Source organism: Furipterus horrens, unplaced genomic scaffold (assembly GCF_987537825.1).
Source record: "Furipterus horrens unplaced genomic scaffold, mFurHor1.1.pri manual_scaffold_4, whole genome shotgun sequence".
Lineage (NCBI taxonomy): Eukaryota > Metazoa > Chordata > Mammalia > Chiroptera > Furipteridae > Furipterus > Furipterus horrens.
In genome coordinates this window covers 109207132-109231753 of record NW_028327174.1, presented here as the reverse complement: position 1 = coordinate 109231753, position 24622 = coordinate 109207132, and the positions used below count along the sequence as shown (strand labels likewise).

At 33.1% G+C, this 24622-nt stretch overlaps 1 protein-coding gene across 2 annotated transcripts in view; it reads left to right on the top strand.

Moving 5' to 3' along the window:
* The first annotated feature begins 339 nt into the window (after positions 1-339).
* TMTC3 (transmembrane O-mannosyltransferase targeting cadherins 3) overlaps positions 340-24622 on the top strand; it is a 47722-nt gene continuing 23439 nt past the window's right edge. The window contains exons 1-7 of one of the 2 annotated variants that reach the window (XM_090273906.1): positions 340-554; positions 4601-4819; positions 5792-5891; positions 9329-9444; positions 9940-10112; positions 15915-16167; positions 20920-21068. In XM_090273906.1, coding sequence (XP_090130032.1) covers positions 366-554; positions 4601-4819; positions 5792-5891; positions 9329-9444; positions 9940-10112; positions 15915-16167; positions 20920-21068 — 1199 coding nt within the window. In that variant the 5' untranslated portion in view covers positions 340-365. Of the gene's footprint in view, positions 555-4600; positions 4820-5791; positions 5892-9328; positions 9445-9500; positions 9522-9939; positions 10113-15914; positions 16168-20919; positions 21069-24622 lie in introns of those variants that run through there. The other variant, XM_090273905.1, reaches the window with a different exon arrangement.

Below are 24622 nucleotides of genomic sequence, written 5' to 3'. Positions count from 1 at the left end.
AGGGTGTTACATTCTAGACCCCCTCATGAAATAGGAACCTTACATTTATTCTACACTTTTAAATCTACGTTAACTTTAACAACATATGTATACAGTGCCACAAAATCCAGCGATGTAGTGAAAAATCTGTGATAAATAATTAAACATAATATTTTTTTAAATCCCACAATACAGTGAGGCCACGATAAGTGAACCGCAATATAGAGAGAGACTACTGTAATTTTCTGGGATAATTAGCCTTCAGTCTTTATTTTACTTAACATAAATTAAAACTGTACTTATTTGGGAAAAAAGGTATTGCTTATTTCATTTTATCTTCATGATTTTCCCCTCCCCAGATTTTGTGTACAAGTACTTTGGAAAAGATGACGGATATTAGCCTCAAGGAAGTAACCTTAATAGTAGGTGTGATTACTGCCTGCTATTGGAATAGTCTCTTTTGTGGTTTTGTTTTTGATGATGTTTCAGCAATACTGGATAATAAAGACCTACATCCATCTACACCTTTGAAAACTTTATTTCAGAATGACTTCTGGGGAACCCCTATGTCTGAGGTAAGTAATTACTTTCGTATTACTTATAGGAATCTTAGATTTTAAAATATTCTGGTAATTTACTACTCCTATTTTTTTTATCACCATTGTCATCATAGCAGTTAGTAGACTTTTTCCCCCAGAATTTTATGAGACATAACATGTTTGTAAAAAATTGGATAGGAAGTTGAAGATATGATCATCTTTTTTAAAGCAGTACTTATTTCTTTCCTTGGCTGTGTACCTTGGCTTAAACTTCTAAAAACTATGTTTCTGAAAAGCACATGCATTAGAACGATATGTGTAATACAAGTCTGTTTCTGGCTTGGAGACTTTTTTTACTCTCGTGAGTGAGGCTAAAGAGATGACTACTTGTGATATATTTAACCATTTAAAAATACATGTGCCTTAAAAATAAATTAGACCTTTATAAAAATATTAAGTACACATATTGCCAGTTTTTCTGCAGGAGAAAATGCAATTTATTAAAAAATTTAAATGTGTCATATCTCTAATAATTATTTTCATTTTATATTGAGAGCCCAAAAGTTTATTTCATTTTATGAAGGTATTTTTATTTTGCCAGATTAAATGCTTGTCAGTTTGGGATTATACAGATTGGATTCTAATTTTAATTTAATAGCTGTGTGCAATAGGTAGGGATACAGCTTTTAGATGGCAAGCCACTTTCCTAATCTATAAAACAATAATACCTTGAGGATAAATAAGTGAATTAATATATTTACAGTACCTGTCACATAGCTGGTGAAACATAATATATAACATTCTTTTATAGTTAAATAGTTTGTCAGTCATCATTTATGGTTTATTTTCACATTCTTCAAATTTGGAGTCATCACAAGCATAGGGATGGGATCTTTTATTTCTCTAATCATGAACCGCATAATAAGTATTAGTTCTTGTTAAATAATCACACTCTATTTTCTTGCAACCGTCTTGTTCTTACCCAAGTCTACCCTTTAGAAAAATAAATCTTTTGATAACAAGAGAAAATTTATCCTATTATAATGTACACTATTTTCTAGATGGTTTATTTCCTCTTGACCCTTACCCTTTATCCCCAGAAACCATTAGAACTATGTGTCCATTTCCCCATCTTATGCCATATCTTTTGTGATTTAATCATGACATTGATATTTTGACCTGAAAGGTTAGCTGACCAGATTAATGGGTTCATGAAAATCATCATACCATGATATTTGTGATTTTTCTGAGCTTCACAGATGAAAATTTGATTTTGTTCAGAGCACTTATAAAAGAGCATGCTATGAAACAATAAACTCAGATGGAATGTATGAACAAATTAGAATAACAATAGTGAGGAGTATTGATTTCTCTTTGTTTTTGTTTTAATCTTCACCCGAGGACATGCTTATTGGTTTTTAGAGAAAGGGAAAGGAGGGTAGAGAGAGAGGGAGAGAAATATCAGTTGGTTGCCTCCTGTACACACTCTGGCTGGGGACTGAACCTGCAACCAAGGTAAGTGCCCTGACCAGGAATCGAACCCAAGACCTTTTGGCCTGCAGGATGACACTCCAACCAGCTGAGCCATACCGACCAGGACAACTTCCTCATATTTTCTGGTAGGCTTGTTCTCTCCCAGTAGGGAAATGTGCCACTAGGGAAAAATTATTCTAAGTAGGTGTCATAAGGTTTCTTGACTAGCCTGGAATTAGCACTTTCATAGATCCTATGGTTTTGGTTGATTTTATCAAGTAATGATAGACTAGAAGCTTGCACAAGCACAAACCTTGTGATATTTGTGCAAATGTAGATCTTAAGCTTAGGTTGTTCTCCTGAGCTACATAAATACTACCACATTAGGGAATCTTTAGATTCTTCTGGGCCTCTCATTGTTTAGATTAATCTCTTTAGCAAGCCCATTCTTTAGATATGTAATACTCTGTCTATTTATGCTTTCTTGTATTGCAACCGTGGCTGCATATAGAATCTGCCTGGGGCACTTTTAAAAAATAAATTACCAAGGCTCTACCCAAACTTATTAATTATAGTTATCTCATATTGGGATGCTGGCATCAATATTTTTTGTTCTGTTTGTGTGTGTGTGTGTGTGTTTCCTTTCTTGTTTTTGTGGGATTTGAGAGTAGGCAGGAAGGACGTGTGGAAGTTATCCTGGTGAGTGGTGCAGCCCTGGTGGAGAACCACTAACCTGTAACAAGCCACACTTTTGGAGTTTGGCCTGTGAAGTGCTGTGTTAAGGTAGCTTCTGCAGATATCCTGTCACTGTGGTTTGCCATTCGTATAGAAATTCACATTAACAGGGAACTGGGAGCTTATTTTTTCATTATATTTGTGCTTACGTTTCTATTGCCAACCAATACCCTAATTATTTCTTTAATATACCTGAATGTAATAATGACCTAAACTGCCTTGTTTTAATGGAACTGTTTTACTATATTTTCATAGAGGAAATTTGATATCTAAGCTGGTGATTATCAATAACAGTGGAATCTTACATAAAAGGATTATTAATGAATTATATAAAAATTTGTTATAGTAATTTATTTTTTAGTTTTTATTACCTATGGCATATATACATCCAATAGACCTAATAAAGCAATTATGTATACTGCAATTAAAAATACCAATACCTTGTCACTTTCTTGCTTCATCCTTTCAACTTGCAAATATGTCCTAACAGAACCACAGTTACATTTCACGTACTCACAGTGTTTTTAGTACCTTTTTTTGCTTTCTGGTACAAATTGTATCAATTCGATATATGTAGTACCTTAAAAACAATGCTCTATGCCTGAGCTGAAACAAAAAGTTTGTGTAGGAATTAGCCAAGCAGGAAAGAACATTCTAGGTAGACATCACTCATGGTGTGTGTATTGTTAATACAAACAGGGATATTAAAATGCTACTGATTTCAGAACAGGCTGTGTTTGTCACTTGTGCTTCTCTGTGCTCTCTAGTAGGGATGAACAGGCTGAAGTCCACCAAGCTATCGTAAGTGTTAACAGAGCAGAGAAGCTAAGTGTGCATTTCTTATATGAAATTACAAGAAATTGCCCTGGCCAGGTGGCTCATTTGGTTGGAGTGTTATCCCATACACCAAAAGGTTGCAGGTTCAGTTCCTGATCAAGGCACATACCTAGATTGCTGGTTTGATCCCTGGCAAGGGTGTGTACATGGGGGCAACTGATCAGTGTTTCTCTATCACATCAATGTCTCTCTCTATCCCCTGCCCCACCTTCCTTTCTCTCTAAAATCAATAAAAATATCCTTGAGTGAGGATTTTTTTTAATGCTGTAAAACTACAAGAAATAACTAAGATAACATTTTTTATATTTTTGAATGTTTTATTCTTAAATCTTATTTGATTTTTGTCTTAGAGTAAAACTATTTCTGGTTAAATGTAATGTCTGGTTTATAAAAACACTAGTACTTCATATAAAATTTGATTTATTACTGATGGAGACCATCATAGCAAATGTGTGTATTCTCTTATTCTAAGAAAGTCTTTGCTCTTGTATTACTCTGTGTAGTATTTGGGTATTTTCACTTTAATGTATTCAGGTTTATACTTTATGGACATGTTTTTTATAAAACAACTAGATGGTACCTTTTTGAGCCATTATTCTTTAAACTGCACTGCGAGCATTTCTTTCTTATATTTCCTTTTGAAGATCTAGCCAGCAGTTATATAAATGCTTGTGTTGATAACAGATTGGGGAGCAGGCTTTGGAGAGAATCCTGTACTCAAACTTGATTAATGTACCACTATTTTTCTACTTTTTAAAACTGTGTATTGAAGAAGAATTAATAGTCAAATTTTCTTCCTCTCTACTGTTAATTCCCTGAACATTATGTATCAGAGAGGAAATTGCCTTTTTGGGGGATTAAGGAAATAAGAAACACAGATAGTCTTTTATCTTTGTGCTCTACTTGGGGCATTTCATTATTTTATTGTTATTTCTCAACCAAATGTGATACATCCTTTAATAAATGCAATGATTAGTTTATATATCCCCCAGAGACAGAAGTGCTTTAATAATCAGTGATTGTTTTTTTCCTTTTAGGAGAGAAGCCACAAGTCTTATCGTCCCTTAACAGTATTGACATTTCGCCTAAATTATCTGTTTAGTGAACTGAAACCAATGTCTTATCATCTCCTAAATATGATTTTTCATGCTGTGGTCAGTGTGCTATTTCTTAAAGTCTGCAAACTTTTACTGGACAACAAAAGCAGTGTGGTTGCTTCTTTACTCTTCACAGTACATCCAATACACACAGAAGCAGTAAGTAAAATTGTAAATTAAAGTTTGTTTTATTAATTTTTAATAAAACCTACACAATGATTATAATGATGTACGTATTTAAAAATAATATTTAACCATTACTTTATTGTAGACTCTTAAATTACTGCCATAAGTCTTAATACCCTGGTGCACAAAATCTAGCTTTATATTACATAAAATTTTTAAATTTGAAACAGTTTTGAAACATAAACATTTATTATTCAAGAACGTAAGATATAATTAGTAAAACTTAGTAATGTAACATAATTGAATACAGTTTTATTATTTGTGTTTAAACTGTGTGTGTGTGTGTGTGTGTGTCTGTGTGTGTGTGTTAGAGAGAGAAGCTGAGTTGTGTCTCACTCTTGAACCTATTGGTGTCTAGCATTTTTCCATACATTTTACCAAAACAATAGGTTGTTTTAAGTTTTATAGTGAGTTCAGAATACTTTAAAGGGAGATGTTTAGTGTTTTATATTTAAATTTTTAGAATTTAAAAAGACTTTTTAAAGTATTGTATATTTAAACTTTAATTTGCAGGCTCATTTTGAGCTGAAACAGTGAATTTATGATACTTTAGTACTTTAAGAACACTTATATTTTAAGAAAATATTTAAGAAGTACTTAGCTTTTTTTTCTTTTTTAGATTAAGAACTACACTAATATTTTACTATAATTTTGTAAGATGTTACCATTGGGGGAAGCTGGATAAAGTGTACACAGGATTTCTCTCTGCTGTTTCTGTAACTTTCTGTATGTCCCTAATTATTTCAAAATAGTATTACTAATAAAAGAACTTTTAAGAGTCACTGATAAATTTATTTTTATGGAAGATATACAGATTCACCACATGAGGGCACTCAAAGAATGTCTAAGAAAGAAATGTGTACTTGAAATTTAGTTTCTCGTTAAAGTGCTGTTGCTATTATGTACAGTTGAACTTTTCAATTTGGTCCTCCTGTCCCTTTCTAGGTAACCGGTGTGGTGGGAAGAGCAGAGCTTTTGTCATCTATCTTTTTTCTAGCTGCATTTTTGTCATATACCAAATCAAAAGGACCGAAGAATTCCATAGGTAAGTGTCTTAACATTTAAATTTTTTTCTATAGCTGTAAAACTTGATCAAGCAATTTTTATCTATGTAAACAAACATGACACGTTTGGGGTTTATCATTATTGTACTACTTTAGCATGTATGAATATATGGAAGTATCAACATGTCAATATTAAAATTTTTTGCTTGTAGTTTATATTTTATCATGACTAACAGATTCTCTGTGATTTGATTTTTTTGTTAAATTAACTTAGGATATAAGAGATTTAGGGTCATTCTTAGTTCCATCTGCTGTTACCTATAAATGATACAAGTACCAGTATTTCAGTTGTCTTTCTATAAATAAATAACACTTCTGAAGGCTGGGAATCATATTATTAGTCAAAGTTAAAAGCCTGTTAGAGTACAGCTTTTATTTTGTTTTGATCATAGTTCAGCTATTTATTGAGTCCCTACCATGTGACCTACCCTGGTTAGTTTACACCTTTAAAAATAAAATCTTCCCTTTAACCCAACAAGTGTTCTAAAATGCACTCATTTAATAATGGGACACCCACAATTTGCAGATTTCTGCAGTACAGAAGCACAGAAGGATCTACCCAAGACAGTTAGGATTGTTTTCTTGCTCTTCTCCTGTAGATGCAGTCTCTCATAACACCCCACAGTCATGTTAAAGAGAACCTTCAGTTCCCAGGAGTTAGTTTCTTGAAGTTCTTTGTTGTTGTTGTTTTTATCTTGATTTTGTTTTTGAATATCTTAGAAGCCATGGTTTCTCTCACTTAATCTTTTTCTAGGGTTGATTTTTGCAGAAGGGACAAACAGGTAAACAGGTTATGCTTGTTCACCACTTGACCAAAACAAAAAATAAATCATATTGCTTCCTATCCCTTTAACATGCCTTACTCATAAGACTCATTTCTAACCTGAAAATAGGTAATTTGCATTTTTCTTTTACCCCTTTATTGTTTATTCTCTCACAATAGAATGTAACATTTGTTAAGGTAGATGACCGTCTTTCATTTTCTATCTCCATTTCCTAGAACGGTTCCTGGTACACAGTAGGTGTTCAGTATATAGAGGTATTGTGTAAGGGAATGGTTAGGTGAATAAATGTATTATATTTTAAATCCTAATTGAAAAGATGCCAAAACCTGCTTTGGTCCTCTCTATCCTTTTAACCCTTGTGATACTTCTTATTCCACATTACCTAATTTTATACAAGACTACAAAGAGTTATATCATCATCTTTGCATCATTCTAACATACGTTGTCCTATGCAGAGATTTCATTGTGTAATTATTTAATCACTTTAAATTCTAAGTCATTTATACTCCATACCCTTTTCATAAGCATGATCCATCCCAGGCTTTAGCACTTGCTTTCCCATTACTTGAAGTTTCTGCTCAACTGTCATCAGTAGCACGACTCATCTTTCCCACTCCTTTTTAATTCCCTTCACCTGTCTCTCCCTTTAACACTCAAATCCTCAGTTGACAAAATATATCTATATTTGCTTATTTGATTATTATGCTCCCTCACAAAATGTACTAGATACTTAAAATAACTATTTGAATACATGATGGCTGAAAGTATATATCTTTACACATTTGGAACTTATACTTTTTTTAGCGTTATTAACTTACTTAGCAAAGATACTTGCTTTGGACAGAATCATACATGGTAATTTTGGCCACACATACCTGATTAAAAATTAAAAGTGCACATATCTGCTCATATAGCAATTGACTCACCAAAGGTTAAAGAACCGAAGTGACTAGTTTCAATAAAGCTTTTGACTTTGTTATAGCTGTTAGTTGCCAAGCTTGAATCCAGCATTATGGAAGACGACTGTTTGCTTTCCCTTCCTTGAAGTGGAGATACAAATTAGTAAAAAAACTGAATTTAATATTAGAAGAACCAAGTTAACGTCATTGACTCCTTACTGTGCATCACTTTTTAAAACTTCCAAAATTCTTTTCTCATCTTAAAAATGACTACTATTACATCTGCCCTCTTATGCCATAGCACGAGACTTGATGAAATAATACATGCTAAACTGGTCTTATAAACTGTTTAATATATTTTTAAAATGTATGTTTTCAAGGCCAAAATTTCCCACTAATTTTTAATATATGCATTTGCATTTGGTCATACTATTCTGTATGCCATCCCTCTCCAACTCCTTTATTCATAGATGCTACTTACCCAATTTTTCCATGTCTTGTATATTTATCATAGTCCAAATTTAGGTTCAACTTGTTCTGTTAATATTCATCGCCTGATTTCTTTCCTTTATGAATTTCCTGTTGAATTTAGCATATTTCAGCCCTTGGTATAATATGCTCATCAGTTTTGATGGTTTTGGCCTAACCTAGAATATGACACTTTTTTCAAGGAAGGAATGCTATTACAATTCCTAACAGTGTGGTTGGGTTTATAAGTTTTTTTTTTTTTTTTTTTCTTTCAGTAATTTTAATCTATAGAATATACTTTAAAACAATTTCAAAAACAGAAGAGTTTCTATAATTAAGCCAAATGTCAAAAGAAAATATATTAGATACATGAGTCGTGTTCTTATTTCTTCCTGTTATTTGAGTCAGTTATTTGAGTTTTTGCTTTGATTGCTGTTTGTAATGAATAAAAACTGAGGTCACACATCATTGCTAGTTTGTTTTTGTTTTTTCAACTAGAAAACATATGGAGGTCATATCTTCCAGTAAGAAAACTGAAGCTTAGAGCTGTTGCCCAAAGTCACAAAGCAAGTTAATATTAATAATAGTACCCACAGGAATAAGAATAATACCCACAAGTCATTGTTCTTTTATTAAATCACTACCAAGTAGTAGACATTTACTTAAAAGTTGATTAAGTAGGTTTTTCATTTAAATAGAACTTAGGAGTATTCTGTTGTGAATTTTTAAAAGAATAGTGTTGATTTAAATGCTTTACTATTGACCTGTTTCAGTTTTTATAGTCTTTTAGTAAGAATGGTACTTTATCTTACCTTGTAGTTTCCAGTTTCAGGTTTTTAATAAATTAAGTATATTGATATCTGTGTGTTAATTTTAGGTATTTGTCTTTATTTCACATTGACAGTTCATTAATCATGACACTAAAACTTGCAAGTTTAAGTTTCTCTTCTGCAAATTGACCACCCTAGATTTATTTTAAAAGTTAGTGTTTGGTTAGATAATCTTTATCTCCACAAAAAATTTTTAGTTACATTATATATCTTGATGTTTTGTTTTGAATATGCAAAGCATAAATTACTTAAATTATTTAAATACATTTTAAAATAAAAAGTATAAGTCACTGGGAAATAGCATAAATATGAATACATTATAGAATCACAAGTAAAGTTTTTCAGTAATGTATAATGGTTGTCTAACAAAATAGCCTTCTGTGATGTTATAAAATTATGTTGTGTGGTTTTATATTTTTCCGTTCTTAAATTGCAGTGTGGATTCCAATTGCATTGACAGTATTTTTAGTGGCTGTTGCAACATTGTGTAAAGAACAAGGAATAACAGTTGTGGGAATTTGCTGTGCGTATGAAGTGTTTATTGCCCAGGGGGTAAGGAAAATATAAATTTATTTGATATTGTCATATATCCTATTTGAATCGTGTATGAAGTGTTTATTGCCCAGGGGGTAAGGAAAATATAAATTTATTTGATATTATCATATATCCTATTTGAATCTGATTATAATAAAGTATTTTCTAAATGTATCATTAGGTAAATCAGTCTCTTTACCAATAATAGCTAATTTTGCAAAAAAGCATGCTTTTTCTCATACCCACTGAAATTACTTAACATTTTAGAACACCTTCAGCTTTTTAAGTTTCAGTAATAGAATTGTTAGGTAATTTGGAATACTTTACAATATAAATAATTATTGGCTAAAGTTATTGGGCTTAGTTTTATTCATTATCAGTTCCACAAGTTATTCTATATTGATTTTATAGTTATAGTCAATTTCTGTCTAATCTTGCATTTAGAGAGTACTATATTGTTGAAAACATTGTGATATATGGTTATTTATTCAAAACATTTTCTTTCTTTTCCAGTATACTTTGCCATTATTATATACTACTGCTGGACAGTTTCTTCGTGGAAAGGGTAGTATTCCATTTTCTATGCTGCAGACATTAATAAAACTCATTGTTTTGATGTTCAGTACACTATTACTTGTTGTGATTAGAGTCCAGGTTATTCAGTCCCAACTTCCAGTATTCACCAGGTATGAATTTCTGTTTTGTTTTTTGTTGTTGTTGTTTTTTCCATCCTTTTAAAATTAACTTTGGGTTTTAAATTATTGTAAATATTTCAGAAAGTTTTTAGTTTATATTGAATTTTTTTAACAGTTTGATTGGGTTATAATTAATATTTTTAAGATCCTGCATATACTAAAGATGTACAAATTACAGTATTCCCTCATCACGGGTATTACGTTCTAGACCCCTCCCTCCCCCGCGAAGTAGGAACCTTACATTTATTCTACATTCTTAAACCTACATAACTTTAACAACATACGTATATGGTGCCACAAAATCCTGCGATATAGCGAAAAATCCACGACAAATAACTAAATATTATAATATTTTTAAAAATCCCGCAATACAGTGAGGCCACGATAAGTGAACCGCGATTTAGCAAGGGACTACTGTACTCAATTTTGAGATATGTATGCACGCATGAAACCACCAGTCAAGATATAATGACCCCTCAGATTGGTTAAGTATTAAGTCTTCTCTATCCTTAATGAGTTTTTCTACTTATTCTGTTAATTATTGAGAAAAGGATATTGAAATCTCAGACTATAATTGTAGAATTCTCTATTTTTCCTTTAAGTTGAATCTTTTGCTTTTGTGTTGTAAAGCTCTATTAATATATGCGTAAACATTTTGGATTGTAATTTCCTCTTGGTGAATTGATCCCTTTATCATTATTAAATGAACTTCTATATTCCAAATAATAGTCTTTTCTCAGAAATGTACATCGTCTTATGTTAATAGAGCCACTCAAGCCATATTAATATATTTACTTTTATATAGTTTATTTTTTTACATCCTGCTACTTTTTATCTGTCTATAGTTTTATATTTAGTGGGTTGTTTTTTGTTTTGTTTTTTTGAAGAGGATCTTTTTTATTTAGCCAGATTAATATATTTAGTGTCATATAATTTATCTTTTCACATCCTGTCACTTTAATCTGTCTGTATTTTTATATTTAATTATTTTTAACTTTTTTTAAAATTGGGTCTTGTTTGATCAGATTACATGTCTTTTAAATGGAGTGTTTTAGCTATTTTCATTTAATATGATTATTGATGTAGTTTGATGTAAATCTGCCATCTTGCTAATTGTTTTATTTGTTTTTGGTTCTGTCTCTTAGTCCTCTTTTCTTTTCTGCCTTCTTTTGAATTAAATATTTTCTTTATTAATTCCATTTTTTACCTCCTTGTTGGCTTATTAGCTGTAAATATGTTTGTTTTTTTATAGTGATTGCTTTAGGACAGCGATTTTCAACCTTTTTTTATCTAATGGCACACATATGCTATAATAATTACTAAAATTTTGCATTACACCAAAAAATATATTAGTATTAGTTTTATGTGTACAACATATTGATTTGATATGTAGAGAGAAATGATTAACATAGTAAGTTTAGTGAGCACCCATCACTATGCATAATTACAAAAAATAATTTTTCCTGTGATAAAACTTTTAAGATCTACTCTTTTAGCAACTCCAAACATATAATACTGTGTTTTAACTATAGTCACTATTCTGTAAATTACATCCCCAGCACTTATTCGACTTATAACTGGAAGTTTGGGCGAAGGTAGTCCAAAGGTACAAACTTCTAGTCACGGTTTTTTTTATCTTCATATTTCTTGTGCTTAGGTTAATTGAGCTTTTCAGAATTTGTAGTTTTAATTTTATATAAATTTTGGAAATTTTTTAACTGATACATCTTGAAATATATTTTGTGTCTTCTCTCTTGGATTTCAATTACATGTATATTAGACGTCTTGAAGTTGTTAACACTGATGTTCTGTTTATTTCCCTCTGTTTTCATTTTGTTTTTGTTTGTTTTTTGCTGTCTTTAAGCTTTTTTTTCTGCAGTGTTTTATCTGCTCTTAACTTCTTCTAGTTATGTTTTCTCTCAGACATTGTTTTTATCTCTAGAAGTTCTGTTTGAGCCTTTTTTATGTGTTCCCTGTCTCTGCACATTCCAGTGTTTCAGTGTTCCTGTCCACTGAACTTACCAAGTATCATTTCTTGGTCAATTTATGTTGAATAATTATTCACCTCATGGATTATATTTTTATACTTCTTCACATGCCTGGTAATTTTTTAATAGGAGCCATATGTAAACTTTACCTTAATATATTCATGTAAATAGTTTAGACTTTGTTCTTGGATGCATTTATATATTTTTAAAGTTTCATCTTTTAGCCTGGCTTTTTAAGGTTTATTTTGTGAGATTACAGTAGCATTTTGATTAAAGCTAATATTGGCTTCACTTCTGACACAAGACCCTTCTGACTACCTAATGGACTGTGAATTATGAGGATTTCCACTCTGGCTGCTGAGGAACTATTCCCAGCTCTGTGTGATATTTGGGGATTTTTATCTAATCCTTTCAGGAGGTACTTTATTAATTGTATTAGTTTTCCTAAAGCTGCTATAACAAATTACCATTAACTGGATGGCTTAAAGCATCAGAAATTTATTCCCACTGTGCTGGAAGCCAGAAGTCCAAAATAGGGTGTCGGGCACAGTTATTTCCTTCTAAAGACTGAGGAAGAATCTGTTCATCCCTTTTTGTAAGTTTCTGGTGGTGGCTGGCAATCTTTGGCATTCCTTTGCATGTTGCTACATCACTTCAGTCTGCTTCATCTTTACCTAGACTTCTTCCCTGTGTGCTTCTACGTTTTTTTCTCTTCTTTGTATAACTGTAGCAGTCTCTGGATTTTATGGCCCAGCCTTATCCCAGTATGACCTCATCTTAACTAATGACACTGGCAAAGACCCTATTTCCAGATAAGATCACATTCTGGTGTACTGAGTAGACATGAATTTGAGGGGGACATGGTTCAACCCACTTCATTTGATCTTGAGGATTTCCTCACATAGTATGCTGATCAGTTCTCATCAGTACTGAAAACTGGAGAGAGACCCTCTACAGATCTTCTGAGTTTTCTTTCTCAGCATATTTCTTCTTAATGATATTCTGCTCACTAACTAGACTCCAGGGCTCCTTCAGTTTCACAGACAAAAAAACTATCCAGGTACAAACTCTACAGGTAGGGCTGTTTTTCTTCTTTCAGATATCACTGTTCTTCTCTGTGTGGTGCTCAATGTTTAAAAAAAAATAACTTTATATATCTTGTCCAGTTTTTCAGTTATTTAAGGCAAGAAGCAAAAGTATTTTTTCCATTTCACCTACTTGAATAATACTTTAATGAAATTTTTTTCTAATTCCCTGTTCAATTTTATTTAAGTGACTGATATTATAAAATACGTAAAAACATTTTTTTTTTCTTTACAAAAGGCCAGAATGTCATTCATGTTAAATGTTGTTCATGTTGCTATCCATGATAGTGCATTGCAGGTTAAAATAAATTTTATTCAGATAATTCTCTCATGTCCAGAACTATCCTTGCAATATTTTTCATATAATTATTATTCTCAATAGCATTTTTTCATTAAAGAATAATTACGTTTTTAAAAAATATTTTATTTATTTATTTTCAGAAAGAAGGGAAGGGAGGGAGAAAGAGAGGGAGAGAAACATCCACGTGTGAGAGAAATATCGGTCAGTTGCCTCTCTCACGCCCCAAACCAGGGACCTGGGCTGCAACCCAGGCATGTGCCCTGACTGGGATTTGAACAGGCGAGCTTTAGGTTTTCACAGGTGCTCAGTCCACTGAGCCACACTAGCCAGGGCAAGAATAATCACTTTTTAACTTTCTGAATATTTACCTTCAAGTCTAGCTATGTTAAAATTGAACAACTCTTAAGTATTAAAGTATTGGAAATAGATTGAATTGTAGGTACATACTTTATATTTTTTCTTCACCCCTTAGTTTCAATGCTTTTATTCTGTTTATCATTCCTTTTAGAAAACTTGATATCATTTCTAATTCTACAGTATGAAAATGTGGGTTATAGGTCTGAATATATTTTGTGTATGTATGTGTGGATGAGTGTATGGGATATGTTATATATAAGTATAAATTTGTGTGTGTATATATAATACACTGTGAAGTTGCTTATGATTTGATTTGATTTGGTATGTACTCTTTCTACACTTCAATTATTAAATTAGCTGTCCTAAATTGTTACTTACATAATAATAAATGAAATCTAGATAGTGGGTTACAGGAAAAAAGAGAGCTTTATATTCAGTTCTATTTATTACTTTGAGAATTCAACTTCTGAGTCTCAAGATATATTATATTTCATATGTAGATATTTAAATATTAAAAAATTTTAATGATATTACTTCAAATAGTATTTACTTTTTCTCAATTATTTGATATTTTTAAGAAGACCAATTCAAATACATAGTACAGGTTGATTTTTCCTTGACTTACTCTTTTTAAAATGAGAAATTGTTTTTTTAAAGGACTGTCTCAATATAGCCAATAGCATTCAGAACATAGCATAAAGAAAAAGTGAAGTTATTTTTTTAATATATTTGAGAACAAATGATTTGACTTAGTTTTCAGGGAATGGACTAAAGTAATGAAATGTACATGGCCTGGGAAATGTAAACTAGGTTGTAAGCATATATTAATATATACTAAGAGAAAAAGTAGAACACTTGAGCGTGGTGGACCCCCCCGCGAATAAAAATAAAAAAAAACCAGAATTACCTTCTGGAGGGCTAACTGCTTGTAGTACAGGCTTTCCCGCTAAGTGAGTATTCTAGGAACCTATTTGTATCTGTGTACCAGCTGGTGGTGGTGTGAGAGGTTGCGTTTGGTGTTAGTGAATTTTTTTTTGAAGGATCTTTCAACATATTTGCCCATTTCACGATGCAGTCATTGATGAGCGCACCTGCTCACACTGTGATGAGTGTTCAGCAGTTTTTGACCAAAAACAGCATGACCCACGTGCCCCACCCTCCCTATTCACCCGGTCTTAGCTTGAGAGATTTTGTTTGTTTGTTTTCCTGGATGAAAAATGTCCTCAAAGAGGAACATTTTGCCATTTTGAAAAAGGTGAAACAAAAAATGGCAGGAGCACTAAAAGACATCAAAATCAGCGAGTTCAAAAATTGTTTCGAGCAGTGGAAAAAATGTCTCAATAGTTGTGTCAAATGGAGAATACTTTGAAGGTGACTGAAGTTTAAACTTGTAAAAATAAATACATAATTTTTATAAATTTCGTTTTTGGTGGGTTCCCCCTGGTATAAATGTTACATAAGCCTAAACAGTTAGTACTCTGTGCTGGAAATTTGGTTTTTAGCTTCCTAGAAGTCTAAACAAAGATAAAAAGCTCATAAGTGATATAGTTTTCTCTGTGACAAGAGAAGAACAGTGATTTTTTTCTAGGAAGCATAATTTTTATTGGCATTTAAGTGCTGAAAGAAACTTCTCATTTAGAAAAACATTTGTTAGTGTTTTCAGGAGGATTCATGCATCACATACAAGACTGACTCTGCAACTTTTCTTATTACTTTTAATCAGAAAGGCATAATTTAATGAAAGCACTTCAGCAGAGTGTCATAATATTGTAGTGTGCATCTCTGGATTATTGTGATGAAAAGCTAGAAATAGATAACCTGCTGGCCCTTCAATCAGTTTTTTATAATTACCACTCCTCTGAGCTAGACATTTCATAAAAATTAGACACTTTAAACTCTGGTAGGAATCTGAAGGATTCATAAAAGATATTTATGTCTGTTTAATGAGACACATATAAAATATTGCTTTTATTATTATATCACTCAGTATTTTAGTTACATACTAATTTTATGTCTAGAAAGTGTTTTAGTTTGAATAATTTTTTTTTCATTCTTTATACAGGTTTGATAACCCAGCTGCTGTAAGCCCAACTCCTACCAGACAGCTAACTTTTAACTACCTCCTTCCTGTGAATGCCTGGCTTCTGTTAAATCCTTCAGAGCTCTGCTGTGATTGGACCATGGGAACAATACCACTTATAGAGTCATTTCTAGATATTCGAAATGTTGCCACACTTATTTTTTTTGTTTTTTTGGGTGCTTTGGGAGTATTCAGTCTCAGATACCCTGGTAGTTCCTCCAAAACTGTTTTAATGGTAAGAAACTTTCTTCATTTTTCAGATGATATTACATTCCATTGATTCATTAAGAGACTGCCTTTAATTCATCAAGAACATCTTCTTAGCCCCAGCTGCTGTGGCTCAGTGGATTGAGCATCAGCCTGTGAGCCAAGTGTCGCTGGTTCGATTTCCAGTCAGGGCACATGACTAGGTTGCACGTCAGGTCCCCAGTTGGGGGCGCAAGTTAGAGGCAACTGCACAATGATGTTTTTCTCCCTCTCTTTCTCCTTTCCCCTCTCTCTACAAATAAGTAAACAAACAAACAAACAAATAAAAACATTTTCTTAAAAACAGAATCTTTTTTCAACATCATTCAAATTTATGAACTTATTTTAGGTTATCCTAAAATTATATATCAGAATTTGATACACAGGCATAATTTGACATATTCAACATGTAGAATAAAAACTGATTATGCATTTGTTTTGTTTGTGGGGACTCTATGAAATCCTGAGGTCTGTCTTTGGCATCATTTTCTTATATTTCTTACCTTTTTACCCAACTAGATTATATACTTTTTGAAGAAATGGACAATATTATATACTTTCCTGGGGGGTACAGAGAAGAGTGTCATCAAAGATATGCAGCTAGAAATATATAACTCCTTAATTCTCACTAGCAAGATTTTCATTGCTCCCTAAGGTATTTCCTATTCTGTTCAAAGAACTCAGATTGAAAAGGTTGTTGTTTTTCCGAAGTCTGTTTCTTTGTAAATTTCTTACTCTGCCTTCCCTCACTTTGTACTCATAATAGTTCTAATACCCTTGCTTTAAATTATTGAAGACAATAGCAATCTTTAATATTTTCTTGAGCAATTACTATATGCTAGAAAGTATTTTTAATACTTTGGAAATATATATTTTCCTTCAGCAACCACTAATTTATTAAATAAAATTTTTTTGCACCCTATGTACCAGTCATCATTTGGGGAATAAGGATATGATAATTAAAAGAAACAAAAGTTCTTCATTTCCAGGGAAGTTTCATTCTAGAGAAATGTGAGATAAAGGGAAGACAAATAGAGAAGACTGAGAGAATATACGGGTTAGGGGAAAGATTTAATTTACTATTATCTTTGGAGCTATTGAGTTTAAGTGCCTTTGTAGCATCTTAGTATAGAGAAGATTTGAATATTCCTTGGTATGTGGGGTTCATAGAATCCTGAGCTACAGATAAAAATTTGATTGGCAAAGAAAGAGTAATTAAAACCAGGATGCGGGTTAGAAGGCCTATGGAAAGATTACAGAGCAGACTTTTTCAATTGGGTTTTTGTCATGTTTCTCAAAGACGGTAACTGCTAGTACCATTCTAGATCCATATAAGTTCATTCATGCATATAATGAATGCCTTAGAGTATTTGGTTTTTATTCTCTCAGAAAATAGTTGAAGGGGCTGAATAAAGTGAAAGAAGAAACTTATAACTAGGTGTTGAAAATCTTCCATTAGTTAGATGTCTAGAGAATGAACCTAAATAGGAGCTAGAAATGGACAGAAGAGAAGGAAGGTGTTTCAAGAAAGACAGGTGCTGTCAAGTAGAAAAGTTGGATTTGACCTCTTTTAGGTATAATAGTTACTTTATAGTGAATTTATTTCTGTCAAGTGACTTGATTAGGTGATGAGGAAATGAAGATAGCTGGTGTCTATAATATGCTGGGTTTACTATGAATGTTTCAGAGGATAAGACAAGCTTGAAATGATTGCCTGCCAAAGTAAGAAAAGACTGCTGGTCAGACAGTGACTTCAAGCATACAAACTGCTGATCTTATGTAGCGCTTGGGAGAAGCATAGAGACCTGGAATTGGTGGACCCTTCAGAGATGGGAGTGGGTCGATATTGGAGGCAGACTGTTGATTGACGCTTGGAATCACTTCATTGGAACACTCAGTTGGCTGACTTTTAGAAGCAAGGGGAAAAAGATCGGCTTACAAAAACATTCATTGAGTTGAAATGTTGATTAAATACAGTTAAAACCAGCTACTTGTTACTATAGCTGCAAAAAGTCTTTTCCTGAGAGTATGGGAACTTGTTTTATACCCAAGGGACCTAATGAATGGTTAAGGTAGCTTAAAAATATGTTGTCAAAAGAGAATATTTTTAAAGTTGAAGAGGCAAGAGCATGTTTAAGTATAGGTATAAAGGATACAGTTCATTAGAAAGTCGCTGAGTAAATGAAAGAAAGGATGATTACAGTGATATTTGTGAGGAGCAGGAGGATGTAGATCTCAGGTTTGGCCTGAGATAGATTAATGGAGACACCTTTTGTTACAGAAAGGATGGAAATGAGCATGAATGTGGATGTTGGTATGTTTAGTAACAGAATTGAAGGAATTTTTGTTTTATTGCTTTAGGTTTTCTAAGTTTGGAAGTTACATGGGTCAAAAGTTTTAAGAAAAGTGGTCAAAATTCAAGATAGTCAAGGAAAGTTGGAGTGAACCTACCAAAGAAACCTAGGAATTCTGAGTTGTAAGGATCAATTTGAAGTCAGTGATTATGAATTTATGGTGATACTATACTGATCTATTCTTCTTGGGAATACACACAAAGCAGATATATGGTAGATATTATCTAAAACTGAGGTTCTGCTAAAAGAAAGGTAAACATAAATGAGGGATAGGTGAATTTAAAGATTTTGCAAACAAAAGAATAATATATAATGTAAGCTGAATAGAAAATTGAGGATGTATCCTGACTGGTCTGGCTCAGTGGGTTGGGTGTCATCCCATGGACCAAATGCTTGCTGGTACAATTCCCAGTAGGGGCACATTCCTGGGTTGCAGGCCAGGTCCTGGAAGCAGTTAATCGATGTTTCTCTCCCTCTCTTCCTCCCTTACTCCCTCCTTTTCCCACTCTAAATAAATTTTAACAAAAATTTTTAAAGTAGATAGAGAATCAGAGGATAATGTCAATGAAATGTAGATTTAGGTAAATTTTATGTGTATGAAAGAGGAACAGTTGGGATCTTAGTTATAACTACTTTAAATATAGTCTTAAACATGCTGTTTTTGTATGGTGGTATTTTCTGAAAATCTCTAGAAGGATGAGTAGATCAGAGGAGTACCTACCAAATACCAGATATCAAGTTAAGCATTTATTAAATAAAATGACATAAGTATCTCAACAATATCATGTAAGTAGTTATTTATAAACAGTCGCAAAGGGGGTTGATTAGTGAGACATTCCTTATCTAAGAACCAATAGATTTTGCATTTCTTTTTTGTGTAGCTAATGTATCAGTCCTTGATGGATCTTTAAATCAATTTAATGCTTGTAATTCTTCATTTTTTTTTTAATGTCAGGGCATTTTTTAAAAGATTTATTTATTTTTTAGAGACAGGGTAAGGGATGCAGAAAGACGAAAGAAACATTGATCAATTGCCTCTCGCAGGCCCCTTCCTGGGGACCTTGGCCCATAGCCTTTTGATTTGCAGACCAGCCCTCAATCCACTGACCCACAGTAGGCAGGGTGAATACTTATATTTTTTTCAAATGAAATTTCTTTAGGGCAGCCATGAATTAATAGGGAATATTTCTTTAAAAAAAATGCGTATTTAGAAACGTCTCTGTCTGTTCTACAGCTAGGTGATTATTTTTATCAGTTACTTCTGATAGATATGAAATGAATTATGTACTTTTAATGTTTTACCTTTTTGATCAAAAAGAACACAAATAAATTATTTTAGATATGTAAATTAGTATGATACTGAGCAGTATAATGATAGTACTTTTCTTCAGATTCAGGATTATCTCATTAGAAATCAATATATGACTCATGGAGAATGTATTCTTTTAGTATATATAGATATCTTCATCTATATTTTAGTAATAAAGAACAGGCATTATTACCTCAAACTGTTAAAAGACTCTCAGACTTACGAAGCTGAAGAAACAACTTATTTATTCAGTTAGGTACTATAAAACAAGTCAGAGTAACAAAATATAGACGCATATGTCTGTAGAAACATGTAATGACAACTTAATTTCTTCCTCAAGTTATTTGTATGCTAGTTATTTGTGTCCTCCTTTTTGTAAAGGCTTTATAACTTGGAAACCATATACCATTCCATTTTCAAAATGAAAAAATAATTACATTTTTGAGGTGTTTATTTCAGTTAGAATTTTAGAAATTCTTGTTAGAATTTCTCAGAAGTCTTAGAATCTAATAGACTAAAAGATTATTGCTTTATAAGGAGGCAGTTTTATTCTTAAATAAATACTAAGCTTCTGTTAAATGTATGTGGCTCATCAGAATATTATTCAAAGTAATGCTGAGGTATAGAAGTAGTAGTCTATTCTCTTGTCTGAAACACACCTTATCAGTTTCCAATGTGATGTGGTAACTTAAAATAGTAATGTAAAAACTGGCATGTTTAGCTATTTTATCAACCTTTATGCTTTGTTTTGTTAAAATCTATTAGCATCTTTCTCTGTCAGTTTATAACATACAAATTAGTTACATGCATAAAAATTATCAATGTCTTATTTTCAAAAACCGTTTTTTTTAATTTAGTTAAATGAGCTTTAATTATAAGTTCTAACATTCAAGACTTCATCTCACCTTGTGGACATACATTTTGTTTGTTATTAACCCTAAGTTGCCTTCATGTGTTTAAATTAATATTCTTTATAATATTAAATACATTTCCAAATTAAATGCAAAGTATATTGGATTTGGACCTTGAGTGTTCATATATTTTTTAATTTAATAAAATAACTTCTTTTTCTTTGTAGGCCCTTTGTTTAATGGCATTACCATTTATTCCTGCATCAAACCTTTTTTTTCCAGTTGGATTTGTTGTTGCTGAGCGAGTATTATATGTTCCTAGCATGGGGTTCTGTATTTTGGTAGCCCATGGATGGCACAAAATATCAAACAAAAGGTGAATTTAAATATAAGTTTATATAATGCTTACTAACTGTACAATCAAATGTGATACATTTACTTGTTTAAAATGTTTAATTCAATTTTATGTTATACTTTTAAAAAAATGTTTTATTGATTATGCTGTTACAGTTGTCCCAATTTCTCTTCCCTCTGCTCCCCTCTACCCAGTGACCCCCCTCCCTCCAGTTGTCCCCCCCTTAGTCCATGCCCATTGGTTGTGCATAGAGTTTTTCTCAACATCTTCCTGTCTACTCCACTCCCTCCTACTATGGTTCTTAATTCCTGCATCATCTCCCTCCCTTTCCACCTTTCCCCCTCCCTGCTGACCTCCCCCCTATATGTTCCCCGTACCTATAATTCTTTTCCTACTCTCATTGCCTACTTAGTTTGCCTTTGTTTCGATTCCCTAGCTTCTGTTGTTGGTTGTTGTGATACAGTTTTCATTTTAATGTTCATAGTTTTGATCTTCCTACTCCTAAAAAAGTCCCTTTAATATCTCATATAACAGTGGTTTGGATCTAATGAACTCCTTCAGTTTTACTTTGTCCTGAAGCACTTTCTCTGCCCTTCTATCCTGAATGACAGCTTCACTGGGTAGAGTAAACATGGCTGTAGGTTTTTGCTTTTCATTTCTTTGAATATTTCTTGCCAGTCCCTTCTTGCCTGAAGAGTCTCCTTTGAGAAATCAGCTGATAGTCTAATTGAGACCCCTTTGTACATAATTCTCTTCTTCTCTCTTGCTGCTTTTAAGATTCTCTCTTTATCCTTAATTTTTGACATTTTGATTATAATGTGTCCTGGTGTGGTTCTCCCTGGGTCCAGTTTATTTGGAACTTTCAGTGCTTCCTGGACCTGTAAGTCTATTTCCTTCCCCAAGTTAGGGAAGTTCTGCTTCACTATTTTTCACATAATTCTTCAATTTCTAGTTGTTGTTCTTCACCTTCTGGCAACCCTGTAATTCGGATGTTTGCTCTCTTATAGTTGTCTCAGAGGTTTCTGAGCATCTCCTCATTTTCCTCACTTTTAGTTTCCTCTTTCTGCACTGGTTGACTGTTCCTTTCCTATGTTCTAATTTGTTGATTTGATCCCTGGTTTTCCATCCCTCACTATTTGTTTTGTATGTGTTTTCATTCATTTCAGCAGGACTAGCCTTCATTCCTTCCCCGTCTTGATTAAGTCCTGCTATTATTTCTGTAAACTGTCTTATAACTACAGCTCTGAACAGAGCCTCAGAAAGATTATCTATCTGTTTGTCCATTAATTCATGTATTTGCTTTCTGGTCGGCTGTGTGATTGGGATCTCTATCATTATCCCTGCCATCCCAGCAGTTTTTGCTTCCTGGATGGTGCTGTCACACCTCCTACACTATAGAGGGCGGAGCTCCGTGCACGGGTCACTACCCAGCGACCCTTCTCACCACGCTGTGGCGTTTTGTGTGGAGGCGGGGTTCCAAGATGGGTTCCTGTTGTTTTCTCTCCGCTGAGAGACTGGGAGCCTCCTCCTCCGTCCTCACGCCCTCTGTGCCTCGCAGTCCAAGACAATGGGGGTCTGCCTTTCCCGGTGTCGGAGTCATGAGCTGACAGGTCTGGTCTGCAGCCGGGAGTGCTCCCCAGGCGCTTCTCATCTCCCCTTAAATACAGGTGTCTGTGCTTATTGCAGTCCCACTGCTCGTTGCTGCAGCCACCACCACCAGCATAGCTTGACCTCTCTGCCCTGGCTTCGCCCCTCCTACCCATCCAAATGAGCACCACTTGTTTATAACTTCATACGTTGGACTTCCATGTAGCTTTATTTTCTGGAACTTCTGGTTATTTATGGTTTTGCCGTAATTGTAGTCCTTAGTTGTGGAGGGAGGTGGAGCGTGTCAGTCTAGGCCTCCATCTTGGCCGGAAGTCTGTAAGTCATACTTTTATACCACTGTTTTTCATCTTTCTCATCTCATTTTTCTGTAATTCAGGTTAGGAAAATTCCATAGTACCCTACTACATCTTATGTTCTTAATATTTGTATAATTTTATATTGTGGCCTGAGACATAAACTTTGAGTCAAATTCAAATGAAAACAAGGATATTATTGAGACTAAAGTTAAAAATGACAATTGTCACTGCGTATGCAATGAACTAAGATATAGTCTTTTTACTTGAGTGAATCATAATGAGGTCATAATAACATGAAATTTACAGAGTGGGGCAAAAGTAGTTTTGCAGTTGTTTGTATGGAAAATAATAAAATAATAAATAGTACAAGAATAAACTGTTTTGCATACTCACATCTCTTGAGTACTATCATTTCTTGCAATCATTAAAATCTTCATTATAACCACCGTGCCCTAATTTCCTTAAACTTAACAGTTAAGGAACAGAATAATCTGAATGTTTACATGAAATGGTCACTGTCTCTTTCTCACTTCCAGTCATCCTTCAACGCATAGAATTCTGACTTTTTTCTGTGTCATCTGTCTGCTAACACAGATAACACATTGCCTCCTGGTAGCTAAATTTAGTCAAGGCTTTCATTTAAAATTTATTTCCCTGGCATCTGTAAAAAGTCTCTCTTGATTCTCTTTCACATCTGTTTATTTCTGCGCTCTCTTTTATTTTTTTCTTGCTGTGCCTGCTCTTTAAATGTTTATTATTTCTCAGAGTTTTACTTGGAACCATTTTTACCACACTGCATATCCTCCCTGGATGATCTCATCTGTGTCTGCAGTTTTCACTGTTATCTGCCAAACCTTTTCCCTTAGCATTGACCCGTATATCCTAATAAAATCGGTACCAGTTTTTTAGTGCCTACCCTGTGCCTGATGTCCTGATAGACCATTTAGCCTTGTTTTCTCATTTGATCTTGACTCCTTAACTCTGTTTTGGTACATTTTAAAATTGAAGATCATACAGGTTACCTGAATTATACAAATCACATCTAGTAAATAGCCATCTTGATTCAAATGTACATTTGACTGTTTCCTATGTCCATGTTTTTTCTGGTCCATGCACTCTTATTCTGGTTAAGTGTGTCTATCAAAATGAAAGACATTGAGCTGTGTTACCAGGGCAAAAAGACAGTGAGAGAATATTACTATTAATTGAGATCATAAGGATTATTAAAGTATAATCATCTCTTTATAGATGAGGAATTGAGTCCCAAGTAATTAACCTTAAGTGTATAAGTAATTTGCATTTATATAATAAAGAGTTAAGTTTCCTATGAATTTTAATAAACAATTCTGGTTTTAAAATGTAAAGTTATTCAAAGAATATCATGATAATCTGTGGTTTATAATTGTAAGTAGGATGTTTTTAAATGTAGCCAGTGATAAGATTCACCCTTATAAACACAGGTAAGGGTATTCAAGTTGTAGGTAATGGTACAAAGGACTCTAAATATAAAAAGTCATAATTAAAAGCTGGTTTTTATCAAGTTTTGTGTTTTAAATCTAAACAAAGCTTTCAAAATAGAGCAAACATTGGAATATTGTGATTGAAATGGGAGGTAGTATTCAGATATTTTAAGTTTTTAGATGTTGGTTCCTCTGAAGTTGATTTATTAGA